Below are 19366 nucleotides of genomic sequence, written 5' to 3'. Positions count from 1 at the left end.
TGGCATTTTCTCGCATGGAATACCCTTCATTTCTCAGAACATGGACAGACTGATGAGTTTCAGAAGAAAGTTATTTGTTTCTGGCCATCAAGGACATTTCTAAGTGACCCCAAACTTTTGAACGGTAGTGTACATGCATAGTAGAACCCGTTTAATTGACGTCCTCCCTCACAGGGTCATGAGAGAGAGCACCCTAACAAGAGAAGGCGCTATTCTACTGAGCCATTTACTTTATCTTTTATAATTTCTTATTGTCGTTGCATGGTCGAGAAGGAACCTGCAAGTAAGCATTTCATTGGACTGTGTATACCATGTGTATCCTGTACATACGACTAATACAACTTGAAAAGGGAGAGGGGTGGGGGCAGAGAAAGCATGTAGGGATATATGTGAGGTTCATTGTCAAACCCATAGCATTTATAATGTCATCATCTTGGATTGTGCAGGATCTCCAGACAATGCTCCCACTCAGGACCCACCCGCCACCGCTGATGATGACACTGCCCCAAACCAAAACCCCACCACCACTGCTCCTCTAGACCGAGCCCCCATCACCACCCCTGATAGTCCCCTTGAGACAGACCCCTTCAGGCCTACCTATACCCCAGACCAACAAGAACCAGATCCCACCTCCGCACCTCCCCTCCCTCCGATACCCTACCCAGACCCCACCATCCCCTGGCCTGATCCAGTGCCGGTGACCCCTTACATCAGGAGGAATGAGCCTCGTCGCCCCCCCAAAGCAGCCAGACCACACTGCCCCCAATATCTGTGACGGGGACTTTGATACGGTCACCATGCTGCGAGGGGAGATGTTCGTCTTCAAGGTGAGAAGCAGGGCTAGTCTAATTTTGTATAGATGTATTACTTCATACTCCATTCTAATCTCCCAAAAGAAGATGACGTAGGTGATTATGTTCTGATGGTATCTTCTGTCGTTGCCAGGGTCGCTGGTTCTGGAGAGTTAGAAGGAACCTTGTCCTGGACAACTACCCAATGCCTATCTCGGTCTTCTGGGTTGGACTACCTGATGATATAGACTCTGGTTATGAACGACATGATGGAAAATGTGTCTTTTTCAAAGGTGTGTATTTTATTTTATTCTCATATATTAAGTTTATTTTATGTGTAATAGTTTAAATCTAATGGGTGCTGTTGTGTCTTTGCTATGCCGGATTAAATGATATGACATGCTATTTTATAAAATAATTTCTCTGTAATTAATATTACCTGATTAAACTAATGATGTAAATGTAATTAACTAGAAAGTCGGGGGACCACGGAAGAATGTTTATAGAGCCGTTGTCTTCCGAATAAACTCTTAAAGACCTGGTAATCTTTTATATCAATAGCAGTCAATTATTCATCGTCACCTTATTCAGTCTCATCTGAACGTCGTAAAATTCTTGGTTATCTTCACGAACCCTGGCTAACAAGTTGAATCAGCAATACACATTTTGGTTTAATTATTTATTTACTACATACCTAAATAATCACACAGAATTACATATACACAGGCTGGATCATACATTGATTACTAATTATGTCATACAAGAAAACGTCCCTTATGGAATGAACCGATATTACAGCTGGTTACACAAAGAAAAGGGGATGGGTTTGAATGAAAGCGCGAGAAGACTGAGGAACAAATGGATTGGGTCTCTATCGGACCTTATGAAGCTATGCTATCGTAAATACAGAGTCTTATGCATTCTAAATAGCCGGACATTTGAAAAAGGAAAATGCAAGAAATATTTACTCTGAGCTCCGCTTCGATAGATTGGCCGTAGATGGAAGGGTGGGTTGCCCAGCAGAGATCGCTCTTGTCCTTTGAAGAATATGTCTTGTGGTTAAACTGATTCGTTGTAGTACCCTGTCTTCCTGAGGAGATTGTCCGTCCTTTCCTAGCCCACGTTTACAGCTGCCGCTGCTAACTTGACGTCTAGGATGTACAGTGGGGCAAAAAGTATTTAGTCAGCCACCAATTGTGCAAGTTCTCCCACTTAAAAAGATGAGAGAGCCCTGTAATTTTCATCATAGGTACACTTCAACTATGACAGACAAAATGAGGGGGAAAAATCCAGAAAATCACACTAGGATTTTTAATGAATTTATTTGCAAATTATGGTGGAAAATAAGTATTTGGTCAATAACAAAAGTTTATCTCAATACTTTGTTATATACCCTTTGTTGGCAATGACAGAGGTCGAACGTTTTCTGTAAATCTTCACAAAGTTTTCACACACTGTTGCTGGTATTTTGGCCCATTCCTCCATGCAGATCTCCTCTAGAGCAGTGATGTTTTGGGCCTGTTGCTGGGCAACACGGACTTTCAATACCATTTTATTTCATTTTATTTACCCTACCATAACTGATCTCAACTAACTGACTGATGAGCAATCTTTTTAAATCTGAAATGTTATTGATAAATATCATTCCTCTAGTCAAGGGAAAACAGATTTGGCCCTGAGTGTTGAAATACCGAGAACTGAAGAAAAGGGAGTTTCTTGTGAGTCATTAGTCCTTTGTACCACACGGTTTCATGATCCATCTTGTCACCTTCCTCTCCTGCAGATACTGGCGTTTTGATGAAGAGTTTCGCACCAGTGACAGTGACTACCCGAAACTTATCTCCAGGTGGGGCAAGGTCCCATCCTCTGCTACCACCGAAATATACTCCTGGGCTACAATATCCGGACCCCTTCAACAGCCGGTATGGGGCATGTAACCCCGCAGATCCCCTACGACTGGAATACCGACATAATCTGCCCGAGGACTACAGGCCCCTCAGGCGCGACGTCACCGCACGAAGAGGCAAAAACAGACCTACCCCCATCGCGACGTCCCCAAAGGCTAATTTTCTAGCCCCTGCTATCTGCTTACTTGCTAACCCGGTCTGCTAACTGCTAGCTTGCCGGGCCCGGTCTGCTAACTGCTAGCCCTGGCTAACTGCTTGCTTGCTAACCCGGTCTGCTAAATGCTAGCCCCTGCTAACTGCTTGCTAACCCGGCCTGCTAACTGCTAGCTTGCCCCGGTCTGCTAACTGCTAGCTTGCCCCGGTCTACTAACTGCTAGCTGCCGGCCTGCTAACTGTTAGCTTGTTTAGCCCCGGCCTACTAACTGTTAGCTTGTTAGCATCGGCCTGCTAACTGTCTGAATCGCCATGTCCCCATCCAGCCCAACCACTCACTGGACCCATATATGTTCACTTGGCTACGCATGCCTCGCTCTAATATCAATATGCCTTGTCCATTACTGTCCTGGTTAGTGATTACTGTCTTATTTTACTGTAGAGCCTCTAGCCCTGCTCAATATGCCTTAACCAACCATGTTGTTCCACCTCCTACATATGCGATGACATCACATACAAACTAAGCTTGATGCCCTCAATCTCACACAAATTATCAATGAACCTACCAGGTACAACCCCAAATCAGTAAACACGGGCACCCTCATAGATGTCATCCTAACTAATTCGCCCTCCAAATACACCTCTGCTGTTTTCAATCAAGATATCAGCGATCACTGCCTCATTGCCTGCATCCGTAATGGGTCTGCGACCAAACGACCACCCCTCATCACTGTCAAACGCCCCCTGAAACACTTCTGCGAGCAGGCCTTTCTAATCGACCTGGCCGGGGTATCCTGGAATGACATAGACCTCATCCCGTCAGCAGAGGATGCCTGGCTATTCTTTAAAAGTGCCTTCCTCACCATCCTAAATAAGCATGCCCCTCTCAAAAAATGTAGAACTAGGAATAGATACAGTCCTTGGTTCACTCCAGACCTGTCTGCCCTTGACCAGCACAAAAACATCCTGTGGCGTTCTGCATTAGCATCGAATAGCCCCCGTGATATGCAACTTTTCAGGGAAGTTAGTAACAAATATACACAGGCAGTTAGAAAAGCTAAGGCAAGCTTTTTCAAACAGAAATTTGCATCCTGTAGTACTAACTCAAAAAAGTTCTGGGACACTGTAAAGTCCATGGAGAATAAGAGCACCTCCTCCCAGCTGCCCACTGCTCTGAGGCTAGGAAACACTGTCACCACCGATAAATCCACTATAATTGAGAATTTCAATAAGCATTTCTCTACGGCTGGCCATGCTTTCCATATGGCTACCCCTACCCCGGTCAACTGCCTGGCACCCCCACCATTTCTCCTTTACCCAAATCCAGATAGCTGATGTTCTGAAAGAGCTGAAAAATCTGGGCCCCTACAAATCAGCCAGGCTAGACAATCTGGACCCTCTCTTTCTAAAATGATCTGCCGAAATTGTTGCAACCCCTATTACTAGCCTGTTCAAACTCTCTTTCGTATCGTCTGAGATTCCCAAAGATTGGAAGGCTGCGCGGTCATCCCCCTCTTCTTCAAAGGGGTGACACTCTAGACCCAAACTGCTACAGACCTATATCTATCCTACCCTGTCTTTCTAAGGTCTTCGAAAGCCAAGTTAACAAACAGTTTACTGACCATTTAGAATCCCACCATACCTTCTCCGCTATGCAATCTGGTTTCAGAGCTGGTCGTGGGTGCACCTCAGCCACGCTCAAGGTTCTAAATCATAACCGCCATCGATAAGAGACATTACTGTGCAGCCGTATTCATCGACCTGGCCAAGGCTCCGACTCTGTCAATCACAACATTCTTATTGGCAGACTCGACAGCCTTGGTTTCTCAAATGATTGCCTCGCCTGGTTTACCAACTACTTCTCTGATAGAGTTCAGTGTGTCAAATCGGAGGGCCTGTTGTCCGGACCTCTGGCAGTCTCTATGGGTGTGCCACAGGGTTCAATTCTCGGGCCGACTCTCTTTTCTGTATACATCAATGATGTTGCTCTTGCTGCTGGTGATTCTCTGATCCACCTCTACGCAGACGACACCATTCTGTATACTTCTGGCCCCTCCTTGGATACTGTGTTAACTAACCTCCAGACGAGCTTCAATGCCATACAACTTCCGTGGCCTTCTGTGGCCTCCAACTGCTTAAATGCAAGTAAAACTAAATGCATGCTATTCAATCGATCACTGCCCGCACCTGCTCGCCCGTCCAGCATCACTACTCTAGACGGCTCTGACTTAGAATACGTGGACAACTACAAATACCTGGGTGTCTGGTTAGACTGTAAACTCTCCTTCCAGACTTATATTAAGCATCTCCAATCCAAAATTAAATCTAGAATCGGCTTCCTATATCGCAAAAAAGCATCCTTCACTCATGTTGCCAAACATACCCTAAAACTGACCATCCTACCGATCCTCGACTTCGGTGATGTCATCTATAAAATAGCCTCCGACACTCTATTCAACAAACTGGATGCAGTCTATCACAGTGCCATCCGTTTGGTCACCAAAGCCCCCATACACTACCCACCATTGCGACCTGTACGCTCTCGTTGATCTCACTTCATACTCATCGCCAAACCCACTGGCTACAGGTTATCTACAAGTCTGTGCTAGGTAAAGCCCCACCTTATCTCAGCTCACTGGTCACCATAGCAGCACCCACTCGTAGCACGCGCTCCAGCAGGTATATTTCACTGGTCACCCCCAAAGCCAATTCCTCCTTTGGTCGTCTTTCCTTCCAGTTCTCTGCTGCCCATGACTGGAACGAATTGCAAAAATCTCTGAAGCTGGAGACTCACATCTCCCTCACTAGCTTTAAGCACCAGCTGTCAGAGCAGCTTAACAGATCACTGCACCTGTACATAGCCCATCTGTAAACAGCCCATCTATCTACCTACCTCATCCCCATACTGGTATTTATTTATTTATTTTGCTCATTTGCACCCCAGTGTCTCTACCTGCACATTCATCTTCTGCCGATCTACCATTCCAGTGTTTAATTGCTATATTGTAATTACTTCGCCACCATGGCCTATTTATTTCCTTAACTTACCTCATTTGCATTCACTGTATATAGACTTTTTGTTTTCTTTTGCTCTACTGTATTATTGACTATGTTTTGTTTATTCCATGTGTAACTCTGTGTTGTTGTATGTGTCGAATTGCTACGCTTTATCTTGGCCAGGTCGCAGTTGCAAATGGGAACTTGTTCTCAACTAGCCTACCTGGTTAAATGAAGGTGAAATAAATAAATAAATAAGCCTTCCTCAGCGATGATGGCGGTGAGTGAGTTGTTATAGGGGATAATGGCTGTAAAAAAATGGAGGGAGGCTATAGATACTGAGCTGAGAGGGGAAAGGGTTTGGACAAATGGAATGCCTGGCAAAGGTTTTCTCACGCAGGTATCTCATAATTCCTCCTCCCCCACCAAAGTCCCACCCCAGCTAATGCTTTTCAAAGCTGTTTCCTATAGTGAATAAACAACTATGATGGTCAAATGTCTTCCAGATAAGTAGTTTTTTTATTTTTCCATTTTCATCAAAAGGGATAGGTACTTGTGAAGGAGAATTAAAAATAGTCTCTAGTCCAAGTGAAGGCTTCTCCTTCACAGTACTGTAACTATTACTAATGGTGAACAGGACTAGCACAGGTCTGCAATGACAGTATCCTGTGAACTTGTCAAGAGTTGGAGCAGAAGATGCATACCCAAAGAAGGTTAACAGACTAATGACTCAAACTTGAAAAAAATGAACAAATAGCATTTCCACAGTAAATTCCCTCGGTGCTTTTCAACATTCGCATCAACAATATTTGTCTTCCCTACCCAGCTTACACATACTTCTACAAGGGCTCCAAGTACTGGAGGTTTGATAACCAGAAGATGAAGGACGACCCAGACTACCCCAGATCCATCCTTAAAGACTTTATGGGCTGTGATGGAGCCCCAGGCGTGAACCCAGATACAGATGACACAGTTACAGGCCGCAAGTGGCCAACAGTGGACCAGCCAAAACCACAACCACCAGTTGGTTCAGTCCCGGATGAGGTGGACAGAGAGACCAATTAGGATTACACCAACGATGTGGATTATGAACCTGATGCGAAGGACAAAGGGGTGGATGTGGTGGTGAGGATGGCTGAGAACGAGGCCAAGGTTATGACCCTGATCATAGTGACCGTGCCCCTGGTCCTGGTGCTGTTCATCCTACTATTGATCTATGCTATTATCAACACCCTGCAGAAGAAAGAGGCGCCCAGACTTTTGGTCCACTGCAAACGATCCCTGCAGGAGTGGGTTTGATCTGCTCCAGAAATGGATTCACACACACGCAAACACATACACACACCATACATAGGCACATTCCATTTGAACACATATATACACTCAAGCATTACATAAAAATACAAGCACACAGTTTCGCTATCTTTCCTCCATGGTGCTTTACCCAATCTTGATTTAAGCCTGTTTATAACAGATATTATGCACTTTTAACGTCCCGTGTTTAGATTTTTGTTAGTTGCGGTTGTAGTTTTAAGCGTGTTTAGCTACAGATTTCTGTGAATGTCCTTATAAAACAGAGTGGTGGTGCGTGAATGTTTAACTGTTGTGTGTGCTGTTAACACAAGACCACCGTCTCCCACTGTGTCTTTCCTCTAGGGGGGGTAGTACCCTAGCAGAGCTATAGCTTATGCAGACTAGTAGGCCTAGGCCATCTCCATTGGAAGACCATAAAAAATTGAGACGAACATTGTGAAATTAAAAATCCCTAAATTATCAACCTCTCTATTAAGCCATGTCTCTCCCTGCAATGTTTGTTTTTCTGGATAGGAGGGGTTCTGCAATTGACTGGTGCAATTAGGTTGCTGATAGGCTGGGAAAGATGGGGTGACTTCATTTCTGTGCTTGGCCAATGAGGTTACTCGATGGAAGTTGGGGCACTCCGAGGGAAATGAAGGTGTGTGACTGGATACAAATAAACAGGTGTTTTACATTCAGGTAATCACCTAGGTCTATGGTAATTACAGCTCCAGGCCTTTCGATCTGTTGAGTATATAAGGCTACGTTTATTTTTGTATTCTTCAGACAGGACTATGTTACTTTGACCTTCCAGTAATTCAAGTCAGTACAAAAATAATTATATATTTTGGGAACAGATTGCAAATAACCAATGGCGCTCAAATTCAACTTGAAGGTGTGTAGATACTGTTATGCTTGTATTGAAACAAAAGGACACGTTTAGAAACTACAATGTAGAAAATTAATTAAACCTGTTAAATATCATGTAGGTTAATTGCTGTGGAATTTACCAGGTATTTTTGGTCCTCGTCATTTTCTGCTGTGACCGTGTCCTTGGTGAGAAACACATTTGTCTGATATCTATAGCTTGCGAGTATTTACTTGATAATTTCATGAGTGGCCTCCATTGATGTCATGTTTTCTCTCAGGAATATGCACTGTCACACACTGCACTGACACAACCAAGTGTTTGCTATCCCTCGACAAAAGCAACTGCAAATGTGCTGTTGGCTACTATGGAGACCTGTGTGACAAAGGTTTAAACATTTTGGTAGACCAGAATAACTACAATAGTTCTATTGGAATTTGTTCTAAAATTGTTTTAATTTATTTTAGTTGCTACCATCAATGTCATGTGTGGCAAAGACTACATTACTATCATGGTGAATGAGGACTTTTTCCAGTACTACAAAGTACCTATGGAATCTCTGCACTTGAAGAATGAGTCTTGTCGTGCCCAAAAGGAGGTTATGTCTGATGTCCCATACTACATTGTGCGGATATCAAAGGATCAGTACGTTTCCTGTGGCGGTAAACCACTGGAGGTAAGTATGATTCATCCCACACTTCATATTATCCTTTGATAATCCTGTCTCAGAAAAGGCTCAACACACTGATCTATAGTTGTCATGCGCTGATTTGAGGGCAGGAGTTTTTACCCTTGTTATCGCAGCAAGTCCAAGTGGTGACTTATTTATGAAGCTGGAAGTTTGTTTTTACTGGCATTGTGCTCTCTCTTTTTACAACAGAAAAACATCACTCACATTGCATACGCCTTAACTCTCATGTCGGCCCCTCAAGTCTATGGAAATATAATAAGAGACCCAATGATAAAAATTGAGTACACGTGTATCTACCCATACATCCGCACTGTCAGTTTGCCGTACCCCATCATCCCCTTCTCTAGGTAAGGCCCACTCTCTAAAAATTGACTTGATCACAACTTAATGTACTTAAAGTTTGTCTTGGTCTATTACTGGAACGACCTAACAAGTAGACTCACTTGAGATGCAATTTGTCACATTGCCTTATTATTTGATACTCGGGTTTCCTCTCCAGGAACAATTCTGGGCTCTAGTTTGAGCCTGTACAATAGGTCCAGGAGTTATTCTTGCTAGTCTGACATTACTGATGTTCCAGCTGTTGATGGTGTTAAAGGTAAATGTTATACTAATCTTGGTTATTATATCTCAATTCCCTTCGTGAAAGCCACCACTGTCTTGTAACCCTCCATGGCTAGTTGTAGGTGGTTGGAATTTAGAAAATGCTGTTTATTTCACTTTTGCCATGTGACGCAATCTTGATTTCAATTATTCTCATTGATTGAGACAGGTGGGTGTCCACAAGTGCTGCATGTCATGAGTGTGACTCAGAAATAAAGCTGTGTTGAATGACACTTGTCTGTCTCAATGGGAGAAGATTTGAAATGGGGAAGATGGTGGCATACACCGTTGTTGCATTACTTCCTTGAGGATAATGTATTGACTTTAACTGGGCATTTTCTAAATTCCAACAAACCACCTGCACCTAGCTGTGAACTTTTAGAAGACCGCTGTGGCTTTCAAGTGGGGCATTGAGGAATATTCACTTAGTGAGTGTTGGTAGAATATTTTGCTTACCCTTAATTTGTTTTATTTTTACCTTTTATTAATACTACCTAGGTAGCAACGGCTATTAATACTACCTAGGTAGCAACCGCCATCTGGGACAGCGAGTAATGTCGGACTAACCACTGATTTATAAGCAGGAGTTCTTCCGGTTCAGGTAATGTGGATATGACAAGCATTTCTCTCACAGTAATCCTGTGCTGTTTTGGTTCAGTGAGACTGTGATGCGGATGGGTGAGTTGGATGCCAAGGTGGAGATGGCCCTCTTCACAGATCACACCTACACAGAGGCGTTCCAAAGCTCACCGCTGATCCACCTCCGGGACAGGGTGTATGTGGAGATCAAGGTCGTGGAGCTGGAGGACGTCTTCCACTTGAGGGTGAATGAATGCTGGGCCACACAGTCCCCCAAACCCAACCAGACAGACAGCTCTGTTCACACCCTGCTGCGCAATGGGTGAGTGGACAATCAACATTTATCCCTGGGAACATGTACGCCTACTTCTGCTCTTGAAACATGGCATGAACAATTCATTTAGCATGCTGTGAGCAATTCAGTTGAGCTGAGGTCAATTTGGCATGTCTGACTAATTGTTGCAGAATAGTGTTAAATTTGACAAAGGTCTTGGATTTACTCAACCCAACACACTCCCCCTCACAGGTGTGTGAATGACGAAACTGTCACCTTTCTCAATACGACAATGGGCGCCAATGGAGAGGCCTCAACCATCCGGTACAGCTTTGACATGTTCCGCTTTGTTGTGGAGCCTCATGACCTGTACCTGCACTGCGCAGTGCGCTTGTGCTCCCTGGACGATGACGAACCCTGCATTCCTGTAAGTTCATTGGCCTTTGGTGCAGCGGGCTAAGGCACTGCATAGCGGTGCTAGCTGTGTCACTACAGATCCTGGTTCGATTCCAGGTTTAGTCGCCGCGAACGGGAGACCCATGAGGCGGCGCACAATTGGCCCAGTGTTGTCCGGGTTTGGCTGGCCGGGTTGTCCTTGTCCCATCGTGCTCTAGTGACTCCTGTGGCAGGCCAGGCGCAATGCACACTGACACGGTCGCCAGGTGTACGGTGTTTCCTTCGACACGTTGGTGCGGCTGACTTCCGGGTTAAGTAAGCATTGTCAAGAAGCAGTGCGGCTCGGCGGGGTTGTGTTTCGGAGGACGCACAGCTCTCGCCCTTCGCCTCTCCACAGTCTGTACGGGAGTCGCAGCAATGGGACTAAACTATAACTACCACTTGGATGCAATGAAATTGGGATGACAAAAGGGGTTAAAAATGTTCAAATATTATTTCTATTCATGAAGAAAATGCCTTTTCAGAAGTTGGCATGGCATACAAGATTGTCTTTTATTAATGCTTTACTGCTACAGGAGTGCAAATCTATAACCAAGAGGGCAGCAGTGCGTGGAGACCCAACTCAAGGTCTACTGTCATATGGACCAATCAGGATTGACATACCAGACCGACCCCAATCTAGTAAGGATTTGTTTCGTTATCTACGTAAGATTAAAATATATTCTTGCCGGGCTCAAAAATTGCCCTTGCGCACTCTACTTGCCTGCATTTTTTAATTTTTATGATTGTGACATAGACCAGAGGGCTATACTACAAAAGCTCAACATGGGTATATGTTTTTGGTTGAGTCATTCTTTCAGTTTTCAAAATGGTTGTAAGACCTTAGGCATGTTAGCTGGCTAAATCATTGATCCTACATTGTAGTATACCCCTCTGGGCTCATGTTGCAGCTAGAGGCAGGGTGGTGTGAGGTGTTTTCAACAGTCTTGACTTTGTTCCAGATCTGCTGCTGCTGATGATTCCTGTGGCTGGCATCTGGGTCCTGGGCCTCTTCCTCCTCGCCCTAATCACCATCGCTAAGGCAGGAAACCGACGACTGTCACAGCTAGCAAACCGCTGACATCCAACTTGAATAAAAATAATAATTTCTATGACAATTAAATGAGTCGCTCTCTGCAGAAATGTTGTGCCTTTCACATTTTATAAACATGACTTACCACAGAGCTCTGAGCATTCAGCCCTGTAGTTCAATGTGGCTGTGGGTTACAAACAAGTTCAAACATGAGTTACTGGTTTAATGACTGGTCTCATCAAACACCAACTCCTATTATAGTGTCACTTGATTTGATCCAATAGTGTAGTGATTCTTAGCTATCAGCAGATGGCAATAGGAGCCAACTGAGGGGGTCGGGCTATAATTCATCCCCAGGGGAGGGGAGTTAATTTTCAAGAGAAATTGCTTTGTCGTCTAATAGACTTCCCACAGTATGTAGGCTACTTTAATTTTCCTCCCGATCTCTCTAGCGGTCACTGCTCTGTTTGTATTCTCAGAAGGCAGTGAGTTTATTGGACTATCAATGTAATCCAGGATAGCCTGCAAGAGGCATGCGGTGGTTTAACTAAAATCTTACAGACCTTCTGGGTACTTGGAAGTAACTTGTAAGACAATTGTATTTTGTTTAGGGTATCCTCCACAATTACGTTCTGAGTATAGTACGGCTACATCTTACCAAGAACTAAATATGACGCTCGACACCTTTTCTCTACTCTTCCCTCATCGTGCAGGAAAGCTATTGACTGAAGGGGAAGTAGGTAAAACACTAATATGCCAGAAGAAATGCTGTTCTTACCTTTAGCTCGTGTGGGCCATTAGGAACTGGGCATAAATGGAAAACTGACTCAGGCCTTAAATAACCCATGATTACATATTTGGGGATAATTTCTACCAGTTCTAACCCGAGCTGTTTCGCAAACGATCCGATTTCAGCGCGCCACGACCCAATGCCCAGTGGTTGAACTGCGGAGAGAACTTGAACACAAACTGGATTTATAACTCAACCAAAGAGTTTGACTATGCAGTCACATAGCAGATCACTCATCACTTGACGGCAATTTTCAATCACATCTGAATGACAGTCCATTGCACGGGCGAACGAGGCTGCATTAAAAAGGGCATCTCTCTGGAGAAGCGCTTCTCCGGGGCTGTGGAAACAAATAATGGCCTCAATCGTCTTTTGTGCAACAGGCTTGTTACCAATGCGGACGAAGACCATTTCAACGCAGAGGTACAGTATGTTGTATTCGTGTGTATAATTGTGGCCATCGCCTTAGAACTTAGTTTCCTTTAACAAACGTTGCATGACCATGATCTCTATTATCCTGGTCAGGTAATCTAAACTGATCTTGCATTTTATGTGATCTAATGACTTCTCATGCGCTGATACATGGACATATTTGATGCACACATGTATGACCCTTGACCTTTCCAATAATGGATATTGGGCAACATTCCCACTTCATGCATGGCAGGCATATTATTAGGAGTAATTGTGTGTTGTGTAAAAGTTTGACCTCTAGGGTAAAACCCTATTTACATGCTTGTAAACCACAATGTGTTCCTCGTCTACTGTACTGCTTATCCTGCAGGCATGTTGTGCAAGATATCCAGAACGAGCACTCTATGAGTCACCATTTTGGTGGCCTGAAGCTGCTTTTATTTCTCTCTCTCTTGCCCTCTCTCTGTTTGTGTGTGTATGGGTCTATGTGTGCAGGTGTGCAGTGCATGCTTGTTTACAGAGAAAGTATGAGCTCTCTGGTTGTGCTCAGTGGGCCCATTTGTTTTTAAATTCCCCTGTCAAGGCTTTTGCAAGGCAAGCTCTCTGTGCTGTCTTGGCTGGGTCTCTTGTTTCCATTGGATTATCAGTGGTATATCAATATTGTACGCCAGACTTTACAGCCAGACACACGTCTGCTTGTGGCTATATTAATGGTATATATTGTACAGTCGAATTTAGACGGTTTATGTAGAATTTTTGTTGTAATTTACATGGATTAAAATCTGTATATCAGTGTTTTGTTTTGGGTTAAATGCTTACATTCCAAAGCTTTTACTCTTACACCCAATGACGTCTGCTCTGTCCTATTATCTGTTGGGCCGACCCTGTGGTTATCTAAACTGCCAATAAGAAGGTGTGACTCAAAGAGTAATGCCATGAAGTAATAGAAACCATCTGTTTCTCTGTCCCCTCTCTATATATTTTAACTGCTCTCCCTTTGATGTTGCTCTCAATCTCTCAATTCTCTTGTCTCTCTATTTGTCTCTCTTTCTCTAGCTCTCACACCATCTATCTATCTCTGTTGTATAATTGTAGTCGTGGTTGCGGAGGTTTGGCTACCTGTCTCAAGCCAGCAGACAGATGTCAACCATGCAGTATGGATGCCACTGGCAGCCTCAGTTATACTGTACAGACTGATAGAAACTAAATTGATAATGATGTCAAAATAATGTAAGGTCATGATTACATTATAGAGCTATTCTGAGACATAGAAAAGTTGCACGTCCTGGTCTAGCACTGTGGAACCACTCTAGCCTTAAATGAACAATGGATCTGATCCTATATATCTATGTGGTTATCTGGGCTCTATTCAATTGTGTTTTTCCACTCCCCTTTTAGGGCCATGAGAAGGCCTCGCTGTGGAGTCCCAGACAAATCTGTTGAGCAGGCTGAGAATGGTTTGAGGTGGAAACGCTACGCTCTCACTGGCCAGAAGTGGGACAAGAACCTTCTGACTTACAGGTGTGTGGTAGGCCTATGTATGCTGGGGGATTCTAAGAAAACCATGTTGGGAATCTGACTGGCGTGCAAAGCGTCAGTATAAACAACACTGCAAAGAGACCTGAATTCCCATATGTGTATAGACCACTGACAACATACGTAATTTGTAATGACCCTCTATATATATATATATATACACTACCGGTGAAAAATATATTTTCTATTTGAGATTCTTCAAAGTAGCCACCTTTTGCCTTGATGACAGCTTTGCACACTCTTGGCATTCTCTCAACCAGCTTCACCTGGAATGCTTTTCCAAGGAGTTCCCACATATGCTGAGCACATATTGGCTGCTTTTCCTTCACTCTGCGGTCCAACTCATCCCAAACCATCTCAATTTGGTTGAGGTCAGGGGATTGTGGAGGCCAGGTCATGTGATGCAGCACTCCATCACTCTCCTTCTTGGTAAAATAGCCCTTACACAGCCTAGAGGTGTGTTAGGTCATTGTCCTGTTGTAAAACAAATTATAGTCCCACTAAGCCCAAACCAAATGGGATGGTGTATTGCTGCAGAATGCTGTGGTAGCCATGCTTGTTAAGTGTGCCTTGAATTCTAAATAAATCACAGACAGTCTCGCCTCTAAAGCACCCCCACACCATAACACCTCCTCCATGCTTTAGGGTGGAAAATACACATGCAGAGATCATCCATTCACCCACACCGCGTCTCACAAAGACACGGCTATTGGAACCAAAAATCTCCAATTTGGACTCCAAACCAAAGGACACATTTCTACTGGTCTAATGTCCATTGCTCGTGTTTCTTGGCCCAAACACGTTTCTTCTTCTTATTGGTGTCCTTTAGTAGTGGTTTCTTTGCAGCAATTCAACCATGAATAACTGATTAACACAGTCTCCTCTGCACAGTTGATGTTGAGATGTGTCTGTTACTTGAACTCTGAAGCATTTATTTGGGCAGCAATTTCTGAGGCTGATAACTCTAATGAACTTATCCTCTGCAGCAGAGGTAACTCTGGGTCTTCCATTCCTGTGGCGTTCCTCATGATAGCCAGTTTCATCATAGCGCTTGATGGTTTTTGCAACTTTATATGTTCTTGAAATTGACCTATTTTCCGTATTGACTGACAGTAATGATGGACTGTCGTTTCTCTTTGCTTATTTGAGCTGTTCTTGCCAAAATATGGACTTTACCAAATAGGGCTATCTTCTGTACCCCCCCTACCTTGTCACAACATAACTGATTGGCTCAAATGCATTAAGAAGGAAAGAAATTCCACAAATGAACTTTTAAGAAGGCACACCTGTTAATTGAAATGCATTCCAGGTGACTACCTCATGAAGCTGTCGAAGAGACTGCCAAGAGTGTGCAAAGCTGTCATCAAGGCAAAGGGTGGCTATTTGGAGAATCTCAAATGTAAAATACATTTTGGTTTGTTTAACCATTTTTTTGGTTACTACATGATTCCATATGTGTTATTTCAAAGTTTTGATGTCTTTACTATTATTCTACAATGTAGAAAATAGTAAAAAAATAAAGAAAAACCCTTGAATTAGTAGGTGTTCTAAAACTTTTGACCGGTAGTGTTTGTGCTAAGAATATTTTGTCTTATCCTCAACCCCCTCTCCCAGCATTATGAACATCACCCCAAAGGTTGGTGAGGTTCGGACACTGGAGGCCATCCGCAGAGCTTTCGAGGTGTGGGAGCGCGTGACTCCACTGAGCTTTGAAGATGTCGCTTTCCAAGACATCACTAACAGCAGCCAGGACATGCTAGATATCATGCTGTTGTTTGCATCTGGTTTCCATGGAGACATGTCTCTGTTTGAGGGCGAGGGGGGGTCTCTGGCTCATGCCTACTACCCATGGTCCGGGATGGGCGGAGACACGCACTTTGACGCTGATGAACCCTGGACCCTTGACAACCACGATCCATCAGGTTAGATAGACATTTCGTCCCGTTTTCCCCCATTTCCCCCTCAATCACTTACTGCTACTATTTCCTTGTTCAAAATGAATATCCTATTGATATATTTTGATATTCTTTTTCTTTCTTTCTCCTCTTCCTATCTGTGTATGTGACCAATACCATTTTATTTAATTTTATTTACCCTACCATAACTGATCTCGACTGACTGACTGACTGAGCTATCTTTTTAAATCTTAAATGTTATTGATAATAATCATTCATCTAGTCAAGGGAAAACAGATTTAGCCCTGAGTGTTGAAAGACTGAGACCTCAAGAAAAGGGAGTTTCTTGTGAGAGTCATTAGTCCTTTGTACCACACGGTTTCATGATCGTTTCGCACCGGTGACAGCGACTACCCGAAACCTGTCTCCAGGTGGGGCAAGGTCCCATCCTCTCCTAAAGGAGCCTTCCTCAGCGATGATGGCGGTGAGTGAGTTGTTATAGGGGATAATGGCTGTAAAAAATGGAGGGAGGCTATAGATACTGAGCTGAGAGGGGAAAGAGTTTGGACACATGGAATGCCTGGCAAAGGTTATCTCACGCAGGTATCTCATAATTCCTCCTCTCCCACCAAAGTCCCACCCCAGCTAATGCTTTTCAAAGCTGTTTCCTATAGTGAATAAACAACTATGATGGTCAAATGTCTTCCAGATAAGTAGTTTTTTATTTTTCCATTTTCATCAAAAGGGATAGGTACTTGTGAAGGAGAATTAAAAATAGTCTCTAGTCCAAGTGAAGGCTTCTCCTTCACAGTACTGTAACTATTACTAATGGTGAACAGGACTAGCACAGGTCTGCAATGACAGTATCCTGTGAAGTGTGATGAACTTGTCAAGAGTTGGAGCAGAAGATGCATACCCAAAGAAGGTTAACAAACGAATGACTCAAACTTGAAAAAATGAACAAATAGCATTTCCACAGTAAATTCCCTCGGTGCTTTTCAACATTTGCCTCAACAATATTTGTCTTCCCTACCCAGCTTACACATACTTCTACAAGGGCTCCAGGTACTGGAGGTTTGATAACCAGAAGATGAAGGATGACCCAGACTACCCCATATCCCCAGTGTGGACCCAGATACAGATGACACAGTTACAGGCCGCAAGTGGCCAACAGTGGACCAGCCAAAACCACAACCACCAGTTGGCTCAGTCCCGGATGAGGTGGACAGAGAGACCAATAAGGATTACACCAACGATGTGGATTATGAACCTGATGCGAAGGACAAAGGGGTGGATGTGGTGAGGATGGCTGAGAACGAGGCCAAGGTTATAACCCTGATCATAGTGACCGTGCCCCTAGTCCTGGTGCTGTTCATCCTACTATTGATTTATGCTATTATCAACACCCTTCAGAAGAAAGAGGTCGCCCAGACTTTTGGTCCACTGCAAACGATCCCTGCAGGAGTGGGTTTGATCTGCTCCAGAAATGGATTCACACACACGCAAACACATACACACACCATACATAGGCACATTCCATTTGAACACATATATACACACAAGCATTACATAAAAATACAAGCACACAGTTTCCCTATCTTTCCTTCATGGTGCTTTACCCGATCTTGATTTAAGCCTGTTTATAACAGATATTATGCACTTTTAACGTCCCGTGTTTAGATTTTTGTTAGTTGCGGTTGTAGTTTTAAGCGTGTTTAGCTACAGATTTCCGTGAATGTCCTTATAAAACAGAGTGGTGGTGCGTGAATGTCTAACAGTTGTGTGTGCTGTTAACACAAGACCACCGCCTCCCACTGTGTCTTTCCTCTAGGGGGGGTAGTACCCTAGCAGAGCTATAGCCTATGCAGACTAGTAGGCCTAGGCCATCTCCATTGGAAGGAGATGAGGAGGGGGGAAGGAGGTGGGAGGGAGGTGGCACGAAGGGAAGGGTCGGAGCTCCATTGGCATTGTGCTTCATGAACTTGATTAACGAGTCACTCTCCTATTTTTTTCATACTTTTTTCCAAAGCGGTTTGGCTGGAGATATCTTCCTGTGGGACTCCCCTCTCCCATGCTGTCATGTTTCACTGTAGACATACTCCATCTGCAGTCTCTCTTTATCTGGGAGTCTGCTCTCCACTGTCTGCCTAGGAGAGGCTTTAATGCTCATCTGTGATGATATGTCACATGGGTTTGTGATGAGAACAGTTTGTATTCATTTTGAACTTAACCATAAGTGACGTCCTATAAATCTTCTTGTCATTTAAAGAAATGGAAATGCCCCTCTTTGCACCCTCGCCCTTTGTTACCAACTCTTTGTGTGCCAACTTCTCTCATTCAGAGGCCAAATACTTTTTATACAACACCCAGAGTGCAATTGTTGTATTGTGCAATTGACAGATGAAGACCAATAGTTAAAGGTTTTTCCTCAGCAAAGACACTATCACATGTAAAAAACAATGGTCGTATATACTTCAGGTTTGTGGTCAATTTTGTATCAACAGTGTTCTGTCATTTATTGTTTGTGTTTTGTATTGGTTGGCTGTTGGAGAGGAAGGAATACTTAAAATTGTAGTTGTACAAAAATGTTTTTATTCCAGTTTTTTAAATTTGTACATTTGTAATGTGTTCTCTGTCTGTTAGCAGAGTTAAATGATGCATGCAGGACATGCTCTGTAAAGCTTTTACACAAATATATAAAGATTTTGCAATAAAACATGAATTAAGGCAAACCAGTCTTTGCATGCAATATTGGGTGAACATGCTATTAGGAGTAGGCAGACTATAGTGCATTCAATGTATTTATATATACAGTTGAAGTCTGAAGTTTACATACACTTAGTTTGCAGTCATTAACCGCTCCATTAACCACTCCTCGTTTTTCAACCACTCCACAAATTTCTGGTTAACAAACTATAGTTTTGGCAAGTCGGTTAGGGCTTCTACTTTGTACATGAACCAAGTAATTTTTCCAACAATTGTTTACAGACAGATTATTTCACTTATAATTCACTGTATCACAATTCCATTGGGTCAGAAGTTAACATACACCAAGTTGACTGTGCCTTTAAACAGCTTGGAAAATTCCAGAAAAGATGTCATGG

At 43.4% G+C, this 19366-nt stretch overlaps 2 protein-coding genes and 1 pseudogene across 4 annotated transcripts; all 3 read left to right on the top strand.

The window, feature by feature from the left end:
* Positions 1-797: 797 nt before the first annotated feature.
* On the top strand, positions 798-7711 carry LOC121840027 (annotated as a pseudogene).
* A 164-nt stretch (positions 7712-7875) lies between these two features.
* zpd (zona pellucida glycoprotein d) lies at positions 7876-11712 on the top strand. Of its 2 annotated transcripts, none has more exons than XM_042301686.1 (9): positions 7876-8039; positions 8158-8200; positions 8293-8400; positions 8480-8688; positions 8893-9050; positions 9965-10207; positions 10412-10586; positions 11131-11236; positions 11557-11712. In XM_042301686.1, exons 1-9 carry the CDS (start codon positions 8016-8018, stop codon positions 11673-11675), a joined length of 1185 nt encoding a protein of 394 aa, XP_042157620.1. In that variant the 5' UTR covers positions 7876-8015; the 3' UTR covers positions 11676-11712. The 2 variants fall into 2 exon arrangements, with proteins under 2 accessions (XP_042157620.1, XP_042157619.1); XM_042301685.1 differs by having other exon boundaries at positions 8134-8200.
* Positions 11713-11813: 101 nt separating this feature from the next.
* On the top strand, positions 11814-18994 carry LOC112219010 (matrix metalloproteinase-16-like). 2 transcript variants are annotated; one of them, XM_042301687.1, is made up of 4 exons: positions 11814-12840; positions 14230-14352; positions 15982-16289; positions 17300-18994. In XM_042301687.1, exons 1-4 carry the CDS (start codon positions 12773-12775, stop codon positions 17563-17565), a joined length of 765 nt encoding a protein of 254 aa, XP_042157621.1. In that variant the 5' UTR covers positions 11814-12772; the 3' UTR covers positions 17566-18994. The 2 variants fall into 2 exon arrangements, with proteins under 2 accessions (XP_042157621.1, XP_042157622.1); XM_042301688.1 differs by having other exon boundaries at positions 16546-18994.
* Positions 18995-19366: the final 372 nt, after the last annotated feature.

Source organism: Oncorhynchus tshawytscha, linkage group LG19, assembly GCF_018296145.1.
Source record: "Oncorhynchus tshawytscha isolate Ot180627B linkage group LG19, Otsh_v2.0, whole genome shotgun sequence".
Lineage (NCBI taxonomy): Eukaryota > Metazoa > Chordata > Actinopteri > Salmoniformes > Salmonidae > Oncorhynchus > Oncorhynchus tshawytscha.
The sequence above is the reverse complement of the archived record's forward strand: the minus strand, read 5'-3'. Positions and strand labels throughout refer to the sequence as shown.